This window comes from Myodes glareolus, chromosome 14 (assembly GCF_982192425.1).
Source record: "Myodes glareolus chromosome 14, mMyoGla1.1, whole genome shotgun sequence".
NCBI lineage: Eukaryota > Metazoa > Chordata > Mammalia > Rodentia > Cricetidae > Myodes > Myodes glareolus.
Genome location: NC_142039.1, coordinates 38,360,120 through 38,374,242, shown reverse-complemented (window position 1 = coordinate 38,374,242; position 14,123 = coordinate 38,360,120). Strand labels below are relative to the sequence as shown.

At 41.2% G+C, this 14,123-nt stretch overlaps 1 protein-coding gene across 4 annotated transcripts in view; it reads right to left on the bottom strand.

Annotated features, from left to right (window-relative positions):
- The window catches only part of Elmo1 (engulfment and cell motility 1), a 516,507-nt gene that overhangs the window by 207,783 nt on the left and 294,601 nt on the right, over positions 1-14,123 (bottom strand). For all 4 annotated transcript variants that reach the window (XM_085699273.2, XM_085699272.2, XM_085699275.2 and 1 more), the window contains one exon: positions 12,146-12,254. In XM_085699273.2, coding sequence (XP_085555399.1) covers positions 12,146-12,254 — 109 coding nt within the window. The remainder of the gene's footprint in view (positions 1-12,145; positions 12,255-14,123) is intronic.

The following is a 14,123-nucleotide window of genomic DNA, read 5'->3' as shown; positions in this document are numbered from 1 at the left end:
GAAATACAAGATTAATAATAGATCATGTTTCCTCTTTGGGGACCACACGGTAGTGCTGATACCTTTTAATGCGCATGTGAACCCATGGCCCCTCACCAGATTACTCTTGGGGGAAAGGGCTGAAGAGTTGCTCTATGTACCTCCCTGCCAGATAGGTTGGAAGAAAAATGCATTCAACACCTTCTATGGTAAGATGCAAAGTTCAGGCGGGGAAATAGTGATGTGAGTTTGTAATCGACCATAAAGTTAACAGCAACTACTGCTTACTGAACGCAAACTGTGTGCCTGAACCACTGGGGTGAGGGTGGAAAATGAACTCCCTGGGACTCAAGCCCTCAAGGAGTTTAGCTGGTAAGGCGCACAGGACAATGAAGAACAGGAAACTGGCTGTTACTGCACACAGTTAATAGCAAGTGACACAGAGCTGACAGCAACTAAGGTCTGTCTGTCCCCACCTGCTTAACCTTGTGTGCCTCACCTTTCCGTGTCTCTGGATTCTCATTTGTAAATGTAAATGTTTAAAGTTTCATACAGATACCTTCAGGGAATTCTCGACCTTATAGAACTGTAAGAGCCTGCCCAGGTGGATTTGGTCCAGCTCCGCCTAAGGTCAGAGAATTCAGGCCTATTCTTGCTCCCTCAAGGTTATTGACAGGAGGTTTGACTCAGGGTATGGCTACTAACAGGATGTTTTGACCAAGGGTATGGTTCCTTGATGCTTTGGTATTGAGAAGGTGATTACTTTGTTCCTTATGTCATGATAAAGAAGTCTTTTGTCTTCACCCACCTCTTTGGATTGGGATATATAAAACCTATGAGAAATAAATATGGGTGGACTCACTGGGTCGCCCTCCCAACTCTATCCTGTGTCTTTTCTTTTGTGTCTCTTTTCTATTTGTCAATTCTTAACCCTCATGCTTCCCTCCAAGCATGGACAAAAAAGTCCTGGGTGGGACCCAGGTAATGTTGTCACCCAGATGTGAGACACAAATATCCCGTAGATAGATAACAATCTTTTAAAAAGTAATTTTTAGTCTACCCCACCCATAAGGCAGATCTCTGTGCCCTGAGGCTTCAGGATAAGGGTAGGGAATGAAAAGCCTTCTAGAGCTCTCTTTCCTGCAATGGGTCAAGCCTTGGGGACTCCCTGTGAGCCTGTGGCAAAAGAAATCCAGGAATGTCAAAGACTTTCACTGTGAGCACGTCTCTTTTCTGTTGTGATCTGCTTTTTTTTTTTAGTTTGAAAAACTTTATGTATTAGTATCTGTCATCATTTCAGGCTATTCTGTAGTTTTAGTTGTTGTTGGCTTTTTTTTAGAATCTGTTTGATCCTCTTAGATTTATGCTTAAACTTTGCTCAGTTTTTTTTTATATTCCCTTCGATTTTAATGTAACTTTTACAACGTGGACGTGGAAGTCATGGTCCAGTCTGTATGACCATACAATAATTGCTAGAACGGTGCCTGCTGCTCTAGAAGAAGCAAGGAAGCAAACAAACAAAGATCCCGGGGCTCCATGCTTAGGGATTTGAATCAAGAAGGATTTGACAATACCCCTTTTTGGAGTAACTATAATACTGATTAATTTTGTAGATGGAACATGTTGACAATATTCAGGCAACCAATTTCTCTGAGGACGGGAATCTATTAATTTTATGTTTTTCTTTATTTTATGTTTTCCCTCTCATAATAAGCCACATAGATCATATCTGCCCATGTGTATAACCACTGACTTCAGACAAGCCACACCCACAGAGGGAGGGCAGTCCAGAAGTGAAGGTGGTGTACATTGGTCAAAAGAAGGACCATGAGAGGCACCCCTGATCAGGAAGCCTCTCTCCAACCTCTGCTGGCCAGCACAAGTTGCAGTAGGGCACAGAGACGCCTCCTAGGTCGCAATTATAACTGCCTCCCTTTCTCCACAAGGCCTCTGGACTTGCTAGGGTTAGTTCATTTCTCACAGATAAGAGGCCAGAACCAAGTCTACTAATATGAAGGCGTTTGTCAGTTTGTTTCCTTTTGTGGAGGGTCTATATACTGAATCCAGGGTCACGTGTCTGCATTTCAAGCCTTTGAGTGGTTTGATTGTTTGTTTTACTCTTTCTTCATGTATTTTGAAAACTTCTTTTGTGTCAGCCATAAGAAACATATTTTTCATAGCCTAATCACCAGGTGTGTGTGTATGTGTGTGTGTGTGTGTGTGTGTGGAGAGAGAGGAGAGAGAGGAGAGAGAGGAGAGAGAGAGAGAGAGAGAGAGAGAGAGAGAGAGAGAGAGAGAGAACACAAATGCTAACTGTGGCAAACAAACAACTAAAAATAACTAAAACTTTATATTTTGTGAGTCTGGGTGAAAGGTCTATTGTCTGTCTGTGTCTCCAAAACTGACTTGTTGGGAACTGAATGCACAATGCAATACTTTTCGTAGGTGAGACCTTTCAGAGGTCAGTTCTGACTCTTACCATTACCTGGAGTCAGTGGTTACCTTAGGGCCCTGGGAAAGGCTGAGCTCCACCTGTCCACACAGCCCACCAGTCTCATGCAGCCCGCCTGCCTCTTCTACTTTCTAATCTAGGGAGCCTCTGGGAAGCCTGTGCCAGATGTGGTCCCTAGATTTTGAATTTCACAAAGGCTAGAACTGAAAGGATAAATGCGTCTGTTCTTTAGGTGTTTCCTGGTCTCCGGTATTCTGCTGTAATAGCTTAGACTAGAGCTCCCAGGCTTGGAGGAATGGTGCTTAATGCAGTATCTTTCGTTGATCTATTCTATTGGTATTTTTTATCAAGTTTTCATTACAGATTCTGTCCTTTTTCTTTCTAATGAACCCTTCAATCAGTCCGTGACATTTCCACACTAATTCCCTTTGCTACTTACTGCAGGAGACGATGTGAACCAGCACATTGATTTGGGACACCTTCTGCACTTTTCACATATTAATATTTTCCTATGAGGAATAAAGTATCTGCTTACTTATTTTTTTAGTAAAAACCTTATAGTTTCCTTTACCCTTTTAAGGTACTTTCCACTGGAATTATTTTCATTGCCAGCTCCACTACAATCCTTTCTTCTACTTTATAGTGACCTTAAACATCAATGGCATACATAAAAGCTACTAAGTTTATTTCGCCAGCACCTGCTCTCTAATTGAGTTCAGTTCTAACAGCTTCTCCTTAGGTTCTGCAGGGAGTTCTAGATAGAAAGCCTTGTTATGCATAATTCAAAACACTGTTCCTATGGATGAAGTCTACCTCTGTTGTGCTCTCCTGACCAAGAGAAAACAATCTATGTGAATGTCAGCATCTTACTGCATAATACTTTGCTTCTTAAAACTTTTTACAGTTTTAAATAGAATGCTAATTTGTTGGTTTACAGCAGCTTTTTTTTTTAATGGTAAGAAGATGATCCTGGAGCTACAGAGATGGCTCAGTTGCTACAGTGTTTGCTTTGCAAACAGGAGCGCCTGAATTTCAAGCTCAGAACCCACGTCATGATCATCATTATCATCATCATCATCAATAATAATAATAATAATAATAATAATAATAATAGCCAGGAGTGATGGAGTAAGCCTTGGGGAGACAGGGACAGGCATAGCCCTGGGACTCACTGGGCAGCCAGCCCTGTTTTGTTGGTGCATGCCAAGCTGGTGAGAGAGCTGGTCTAAAAAGCAAAACAGGGCAAGAGAGATGACTCAGCCTGTAAGAACACTAGCTGCTCTCGTAGAGGACCCAGGTTAGGGTCCCTAGTAGCAACACAGTAGCTCAAAACTCATCCATAACACTAATTCTAGGAGATCTGACCCTCTTTTCTGTCTACCACAGAAACACTCATGGTCTGTATAGATATATGGAAGCAAATATACATATACATAAAATAAAAAAAAAGGAAGATGGTTCCCCAAGGAATAATACCTGAGGTTGTCTTTGGGCTTAAACTCTCAACACACACAGAGAAAGAGAGAGAGAAAGAATGAGAAAGAAAGAGACAGAGACAGAGAAAGAGAGCATACACACACACACACAGAGTCATCCTATTCCAATATCCTTCATGCCTGGTATTAAATGTCAAAAAGTATTGATTTAACGTTAAATAAAATTAGTGTTTGGATTTCTATGGAGCTTATTCTCATGAGATGGTGCACTGTTCTGCTTTATAAAACTAGATACACAAAACACAATACCCTTACAAATGAAATTCACAGTCAAATCCCATGTCCACTAGAGGTATAGAAGCAAAGGCTTCTATAACATGCACTTTGCAAAAAACAAATCACCAGCATTTGCAGTATATTTTTATTTATTGATGCGTGTTAGTTTAAAAAAAATCTTAAATTCTTGAAAGTTCAACATTCAAGGGAAATTGACCACAAAGATGAAGCAAACAAGAACAAAACAATTGTTAACAAGAAGTCAGACAAGGACCAAAGGAGACAAAGATAAAATGCTACCAGTGTTTGAGGCAGACCGAGGAGAGGAAGAGGAGATTCGTACACAGCTGATGCTGAGATGCATCTAGACAAGGGTTTCTATGGAGCAGAAGGAGCAGCCAGTGGGAGGCCAGACATTTTCACCAGGCTTGTGTCTCTCCTCCCTACAAGCCTGGGCAAATCTGCAAGTACACATCCCAATCTGAAACCCACTCAAGCATGCAAGAGGAACAGACCCTGATGTTTGCAGTTCACACATCATTTCACAGATAGCATAAAATGTGTTAATAAAAAGCCGAGAACAAAATAAAGCACTTTCCTTTATTTATAATGGAGATATGCTGGACGTAATGTCCATTTAAATTGTCAAGTTTCAATTTCTCCTCACAATCAAGTCTTATGAGGATAAATTTTTTTTATTGTAACTTCAGAAACCTATGCTATTGCCTTCGTTTGCAATACATTCGCCGACATGGGTGAACATTTGTGAAATCTAGAATGTGCAGAAGAGCTAGCCCTGCTGTCACACGCAGCTCAGCATCTCCTAGTCCATTTATAATCAGATGCAGACCATCCCCTACACATGGGTACTTCACAATCAGCAAAGGCCTTCCTGCTACAATCCCTTGCCCAGTTATCAAAGGATTGTGCCTAGGGGGCAGTGATGATGACCTCATGTCTCTGATGGAGGGTCGGTAACAGAAATCGACATACCAACCACGCCTACTAAGGGATGTGAACTCTGAATGCCAGATTTTAATGACACCGTTATAAGTCCTGTCATGGCTTGTATAATTATTGTGAAAACCATTTCAATCACTTTGATATTTTTGTCCCATGGACCAAACTACATACAATTTTCCCAAGTCAAATCTGAATGTAAATATTTACTTTGTTTTTCCTTGCCACTTTGAAGGTTGAAAATGGCATAAGAAAGTCAAATACAATATAAAATGTCTAAGGCAGAATCAAGATCTGAGAGTTTTCAGCTTTCTAAGAGTTAAGAGCACAAGCTAGTATTAGGAGGAGGGAAAAGTCCTTAATAGATTTAATTGCCAAAACCTAATTTTCTTGTCCTTTCTCCAACTAGAATGTTGTGACTAAGAATGAAAGTGATGGATTGTAGCTCTCAACATTCACAAAGAGCAATGTCCCAGAGTTAAGTGTCCGCTCTAACTGCTGCTGCATGCCGGGGAGTCTGTCCACATGCTCGGTGTGTTATTTTTACTTGCTAAAGTAGAAGTGTCTTGGTGATAAATGGAGCAAGGTACACCACTCAGCACCGCAGCTGCCTTATAATAAATATTGCTCTGAAAGACAAAGTCTGGGCGTGATCATTATTTTCATGGCGTGTCGTAAGTTTCTTCCTCGTTAATTTTTCTAAACAGAAGTCATTATTTGATCTAACTGTAAGTGGTTAAAGAGGTGAAGATAGCAAAGCTGAGGGGATGATGGAGCCTTTCATCACCAATGCATTCATTTTTGTCCTTCAAAACACATCTTGGACTGATGTACAGTAGCATTTTGAGGAAATAGGAATATCTATTTCCTAACATGAGCATAATGTAGTGGAGCCCTAGTCCTTGTATCTTGGTGATGGAGAAGAAATGCATTATAATCAAACATCAATTTCCATTATTCTGCAACCTTTAATATTGCCATGTCAAGAAAGAAAAAAAATCCTTAGTGCATTTGCCCAATTCCCAGTAAAAAGGAAACAGGGCAGTAATCTGACCATACTTTGTTGTCGTTTTCTGCATCAGTGAAAAAAATGAAGAAAAATCTTTTCAAATATAAGGACAGAAAGGATTCCAAGTCATTACTTCTGCATCAGAACAGAACTCGATGCTCTTAGCTTTGGTGAGCATCTGGTCGTGGTACACAAAGGGGAGGTTTGATGCACTTCCAGTCTCATTAGCAGCAATGACTGCTCTGACCTGGGCCAGCCCCATTCCTGTTCCAACATCTAGACTGGGCAGGAAGGAGCCAAGATATTAGCTATTGATACATACAAAGTAGTTTGTAGGATGACTTCTAGAAACATGTGTGTACACAGAGACACTTCCCTCAGGGAAATAATCAGCCACCGTGTAACAGAAACCGTTCTTCTGCGACCAGCAGAACACAAACGGAAAGAAGTGGGATTCCTGAGGGTACCACTGCGAGGTTAATTAGCCCTGGGGCCTGGTTGACTCTGCCCTCATTCAATCATCTGGAATTTCTATTGGCTGCAGCTGAAATCACCCCCACAGCTGCATCATCAGGGTGAGGTTTGTTGGATGTCAGCTTCACACGGTTCCCAAACCTATACATTAGCATTCTTAAAAGTCCTCCTCACACTCGGTAAACGATAAGATCCTAGAATGTTATGTCCAGGACTACAACACCGTTTTGTGTATCGAAGTCTTTCTGTTGGTTCCCATGGCCTGTATGGTCAGGTCCAAACCTCTCCGGATGACAAATACTTAGGATTTCACACTTCCTTCTGCAGCTGGCATCTCCTCCATTCGCTTGCTCCCTTAAACCTTCCTCTTAACTATACAGAAATATATACATACATTTTCTACATTCTCAAGATGCCCACAGGCTAACTCAAAAGTCCTTCATATGAATTAATGATAGTGAAAATCCTTTTCCTTCCGTAGTGTTTCATGGACATCAGACTAACATCTCTCGGAAGCAGTATTTCTCCCCCCACCTTTTTTTTTTTTTAGAATGAACACGGGTGGGAAAGGTGTGCTAGAGAGGCATATGAGCTTGCGATTGTGAACATCATAAGAACTAAGTGCAATAGAACTCCAAGAATACAGACAAATGGGTTTGACTGGGGCCTGGCACATGTACCTGTCAAGGTGGAAATTCTGAGAATTCAGAGAAAATACTGCTTCTCTAGAGATGTTGGTCTGATGTTAACGAAACACTACAGAGGGAAAAGGATTTTCGCTATCATTATTCATGTGAAGGACATTCGAGTTAGCCTGTGGGCATCTTGAGGACACAGAAAATGTTCTAAATTAATGTTATGGTGACTAATAAGATCCTGCCATGTAGAGAGGTGCCCCAGAGCTAGAGGATGAAGATACAGGCACGGTGTTACAAGTCCAACAGGTAAGCAATTATTCTACTTGTGGCAGAAATTAAGTTTCCTTCATTCATTTATTCGGGACAAATGTTATTAACAACAAAAGCAGCACAGCTATCTCTGTTTTTCTCTACTTGGAAGCTAATATCTTCCCAAGGACTCAGTTCTACAGCAGATATATGGATTTGCCTATATTCTTCCTCCTAAAAGAAGAGGCACCACCCTCTTCCTGCCTCCTTCACAAACTCCAAGCAAATAAACATGCAATTCCTATTTTGAAAGCTCACTCCTCCTTCCCCATCTGTTTGATTCCTTTCACTGGGATTGCCGGTTACAGACCCTGACTCTGGGTGTATGTGATCATATCCAGCTTTGTAAGAATTCTTTGTAATTTTTAAAATGGAAACTGAGGGAAACATGTCTTCCTTTCAAAGGAGTCTCAAGTTGGAAGGTTAAAAAGATTGCTCTTTGCTGCCCTTTGGGGGGAAAGCATCCTCAACCCCTTGAAACGTAAGTCCAAGGATGCTCAAGCACCTTCCATAAAATGATGCAGTGCTGAGATATGATCTATGCATAACTGCGCATATCCTTGAAATGATTTCTAAATGGACTACAACAATTAACACAATATAAATGCTGTACTAACTGTCATTGTTGTACTGTTGTCTAATACAACGAGAAGGGTAAATGTTTGTGCATGTTCAGTATGGACGAAATTTGTTTTCCAAATAGTTTAAATCCATAGTTGGATGGTTCTACGGATTCAGATTCTATGATGGAGGGCTGACTGTAGCAAATGTGAACCATATGTAGAGTGAAGAAACAAGGTCATTGCGTAGCTCCCTCTAAAGTGGAAACGTCAGCCCCCTCTCACTTAACCTTCCCTTTCCTTATGGAAAGCAAGGCTGGGACACTTACAAAGAAACAAAAAGAAGCCTACTGGTGTTTCAACTACAGCCATGTTCATTAGTTCATTTAAGCTCCATGAACTGTATAACAGGTATTATTTTATAGATAAGGGACCAAAAGCTCAAAATAGTGAAGAAGCATGCTGAGACACCCAACAAGTAGCTGAGCTGTGTTCCAAGCTGGTTCCCTCAGACCTCCAAATGTCATCAGTCTCTTTTCCTACCTCTTTCTGCAAAGGTCCCTGGGTATCCTCAGGCAAAATTTAGTGAATGATTACATACGCTATGTCATCAGAGCAGGGCCTCCTTCATTAATAAACATAGATATTATTGATCTTGACTGTTACAGACATCTGTTAAATAACCTAGATAAACCGTTTCTAAGAACAGAAATAGATGTCATTTTTAAGCCATACTATCAGAGATAATATCTGCCACTTGGCATCCCAATAACTAGGAAGCAGAACAGGGAATGCGTATATTTAAGCTACCTAAAGAGAAAATGTTCACATACATTTGGTATCTGTAATTTAATGTGTTTGCATTAGATACAAAATTATAATTAGCACTTTCAAACTAGATTTCTTCAAGAGACCTAAAATTAAAAATAAAGATAAATAATTTCTAGAAAATTTACTCTGTCTATTTGTAAGCATCCTTTTGCCCCCACCCATCAGAGTTTTAATCAGACACTTCTTTTGGTCAAGGAATTGGTTAACAGAGTTCAACTGACCATGGTTTCAAGGTCAATCATTCACACAAATCTGAGTTCTCAGAACTGTGAACTTAGGAGTAAGGGGAGGGGAACAAACAAACCAAGAGCAGATGAATTTGCAAGTGAAACTAATTTGCCTTAGAAGAAAAATAGGTATCTCCTTCAACATAAGGGTGCATTCAAATTTGTTTTTCATATTAGTAACTTATTTAATATGGCACTGGGCAAAAGGCAATCCATTTTAAAAAAGCAATTTTCCTCTTTCCATGGGGTGTTTTATCATTTGATGTCTAGCATTCAATCAGAGTACAGCCATACAGCCATCCTTTCATATTTTATGAGCAGGAAACAACTTCGTTGGGCATGTCTCACTTCACAGAAGTGAAAACACTCTGTAAGCCCTGAAAGAGGCCCAGAATGGCCCTTGCAGAAGATGGCTAGCAGGAGGTCAAATTGGAAAGTTAAACTCGAAACGATCAAAAGATTGGAAAAAGTGTTCTGTATCACAAATAGGCATTATTTTAAAAACATAATAAATTAAAAATCACAGGATGAGTTATATCAGTCCCAGCTCATCTTTTCACTTTCTGAAGTTTAAGAAAATTCTGGAAGTTCCTGGGGAGAGAGGCCCTCTCTGCTCCACCCATAGTTGCAACATGCAGCACATTACAAATGTTCAGGGGATTTTTACTGAGCAAATGGATACAAGCATCCTTATCTTTGGTGAAGGGACCAAACCACCACTCCCACTCAAGCCCAGCTCCACCCACAGGCAGCCTGAGGACCTGCAGAGTGAACTGTAGAGAATGCCGAGGACTTTTCTTCATCAGAAGCTGGGAGACGGAAGACGGCAGCTTCACCACTGTGCCAAGTCCCTGAGCTCTTTGCCCTCATCTCTGTACCCTGTTATCTCAGTTCACAGGACAGGGGTCCCTTCATCATCCCAAGTGTAATTGCAAGGTCAAATTTACACTGCCAGAGGCTAAAGCCTGTGACATCCTCCAACTCAATCCCACGCACAGGCCCCAAACAGAAACTCGTTAGATGGCGCTGCGACCTCAGACTACTGTCACCTTGGTTCCTCTCCTTTACCAGGATGGCCCCACTGACAGAAAGGCCAGGTTTCCAGGTCAGGTCAGGCCCACGTTAGCCTTATCCACAACTCACTCCAGAATCTGACCACGCCTCCCAAGCCAGTCCCTCCAGGTTGAGTATTATACCTCTCACGGGTTCGTCACACTGATATTTTTGTATTTTAGTTACAGAACAAAGATAGTACTTACGTCCTCACCCCAAATGCTGCCGTTCTAGGTGTTCTATTTCTATGAATGGCTAGAGCAGCACAATAACCCTGGTGAGTCATTACCAGATAGAGTTCAGCTCCTCTGCATTGCGAGCATCTCTTTCCTGGCCACCAGGCCGCGTTTCTGGCAGACTAATGACATCAGGGCAAAGAAGACAAGCAGAAAGCAGTGCAGGGAACATTCCAGCACAAGGGTACTCCCCTTATTTCCCAACATACGGTATTAGGAATATGGAAAGGGTGGGTAAAGAGGCAATGCAATTCACTATCTCGAACACAGAAAACCTGGTGCCTCTACATTTTCTAGAAATGGAAAGATTCAGATAGCCTTGTTAGTAAGTGACTTTCAACAGTCCCCTCCATGAAACTGACATAAATACTTGATCGTTATCAGATGGAGAGATTCCAAGGGGGTTGTTTGACTAGGGCTTACATTCTTAAGCTGAACAAACAGTAAGGGATATCAAAGACAGCAGTCTCAATTAGGGAAGAGGCAGATACCTGACATCAGGGATCCCTAAGGGCTGCAACCTCAACACTCAGTGAAGAGCACAAATTAACAGACTGCCCTGGGTAGGCTACCCCAGTCCCAGAGCAATTCGTCAGGATTGTGGCCTCACAGGCAATGACCTTCGTTGGCAGTTCTATGCCAAGGTTGACTTCTTTCCCTAACTGGCAGCCGATGGAAGATGACTGGCTCCTGCTTGGTCCAATAACTCACCTCTTAGTTTTTATTTATTAATTCCTAAATTTTCTTAACATTATCTATGTCTGGCTCTCGAACGTAAATAAAACATAACTCCCTTTTTAGTTTAATCACAGGCTCCTTCCCATTAATTAATTACTCTACGCCATTATGTTAAGCACTCAAAGCTGGTGGCCACATATCTATGCTTTTCACAATAGAACCACATACCACCTCTAATATTTTCCTGATATAAGCAGTCTTCTCTGGTGCTAGTGTTATTAAGACTGAGAAGAAGATTCATCCGTGTGTTCCAATTCTGTGGATGGGAGAAGAAGTGAGAGTTGACTGCTTCAAGGAGACTTGGCATAGGCAAGGACAATGGAAGGAGATTAAGTCATATCTGCCTTCATGTTAAAGCTAGAGTACACCAATGAGCCAACAGGCAAGGATATTATTATCTCTTTTCTTGGATGCCCTCTTAGAAAGTTGGTCATGTAAGAAAAGGAGCCCAAAGTATATTTCTAGCCAATTTTTCATTTTCAGACACCCATTTTCTTCAGTAATTGTTTCTTTTTAGAGTGAATATTCCTCACAACTGAAACACTGGTAGCAAGAGAATTCCATTATAGTATTCAATTTTTCTTTATAGAAAAAAATTGTTTTGAAAGAAAGCAAAGGAAATGATCTACAAGAAGTCTAAAAAGTAGAACGCAAGGAAAAAAATCCACAACAGATGTTTTACCTAACCAACCCTCACTAGGCAGTTGGGACATGTACTAATTCTTATAATATTGGAACCTCTAACACAATACCCAATGAGTTCTCTCTTCCTGTAGCCTTTAATGTTTTTACACAAAGCAAACATGTAGAAACACACACACAGGAAGCCCAAGTCAGAGAATGGACCTATGGTAAAGGCATGTGAAGGTCAGCACTCTGAAAAGCCATCACGTGCACAGGGGCTGAAACTTGGAAGCTCGGGGTCTGCTAACCTTTGCACCCACAGGGCACATGCACTCTTACTTACGCAGCTCGCCCACTTTCAGGATCTCGCACAGCATCTTGGTCAGTTCTATACTGCTGCGGCCGAAGGGACACTCGTGCTTGTCCTCCCGGCTGCTGTTCTCGAGCACAATCTGTGTGGAGAAACGGAAGTGGTTAGAGAAGGAATTCTGGGACCAAGCACATCAAGACTCTTGGCTTACTCCAATAAAAACATACGGAGAATCTCCCCGACCTGTGAGTCTTCAACCAATGATTGTTGAGTCCAGGACTAAATAGAACACGGAGAATATAGCACCTAAGACTTTGATATTTCTCAAGCCTCTTACAGCCCTCTGACCTTCAGGTAGAGGTTTTGCTTGGCTCATTGGTTTTCATTTGCACAGAGGTGACTGTGAAGAATTTTTCAAGACAAAACAGTACAGATTTACTACTTAAGTGACATGGCATCATTCTTGTCTCTTAGGCCATTTCTCTTTCTGAGGAACAGCAAGCTTGTACAACTTCAATGTCAGCATTTTCATGGCTCATTTCCTGTTAAAAGGTCCACATTTTTGCATGGTCTCACTGAAGCATGTCTGGGGAACATGTGAAGGGGATCAAGCACAGTCCTTCCCAGAGACTTCCCCAGTTAAATGAATGGTTTATTTTTCTTGCCAACTTGATTGGATTCTAAACCATCTGAACTCAGGGACACACAACTCTGGGTGTCATAAAGGCATTTCCAGAAATGATTACTGGAGTCCAATGTCAGAGGCACATATGTCCACATAGGCCCTAACAAAGCTTTTTTTAAAAAAAGTTCCAAACACACAAACACAGAATCAGACACAGCATACTAGTCCCACAGTCTCTTGGGTAGGCTATGGTGCTACAGAGATAAGGAGTCCAGCTGCTGCCCAAGGGCTTGAGCCAGCCACCACCATGTGTAGAGTTATGGGGTGGCTTAAGGTTTGGCTCACAAGCTCAGAGAAGGCTGTAGGTGTGCAGGAAAGCAGTCCATACCAAGAGAACCTCTAAATAGACACAGTAAAAAAAATGGGATAGTGAGTCATAGAAAAAACAAACAGTTTAAAAAGAATAATGTCTTAGCTGGGCAGTGGTGGCACACACCTTTAATCACAGCACTCAGGAAGCAGAGACAGCCAGATCTCAGTGAGTTTGAGGCTAACCTGGTCTACAAGAGCTAGGTAGTTCCAGGACAGGCTCCAAAACTAAAGAGAAACCCTGCCTTGAAAAACCAACCAATCAATCAATAAATAAAGTCTTTAAATAAAGTGTAAAGTATTAAAAAAAAAGACAAGCACATAAGGGTGGAAAATACACAGGGCATCTGGAACCTATATGGTGCATTGATGACTTTGAATTTCTTGAATGCTGATGAGTGAATGGCAGCTGCTGAGAGACATTGGATTAATGAAGGGACTGCTGAATGAAGCCAGCTTATCTACTTCAGAGATGTCTTAGCTTCGAAATGGAAGTCAGGAAATGTTGTGTTGGAGGAGAGGTTATGCTTTTTTCCCCACAAGAGATGAAAAGCTATGAATTCCTTCAAATTTAATAGAGATCAGATTTGATTAGGGGAGACCTCCTGAGGATGTTGGCTATAGGCATGAGGGAAAAGCCATAAATAAATAAATAAATACCTACAAGACAAGTGACATACATGCTGATTCCTTTGCATGGGAATAACTCACAGACTATATAACACATGATAAGTCTTGCTGGCTATAGAGTCCTCATGACTTATTATTAAATGTTATCTATTCATATGGTATGAGTGGAGGCTTTATTATAAAATTCAAGCAAACTTAAAAAGTTAACAGATGCCTTTTACCTGCTCAAACATGAAAGGTCACAAATTCCATACATTTATTAATATAAATATGTATTAGCTTTAAAAGTTTGTGTGTTTTCAGAACAAAATGACCAGACACCAATGAAGAAAAGTAGCCCAGGAGAGGCAGCCTCTCAGAATACCTTTGTCACAGTTTCCACAAAAT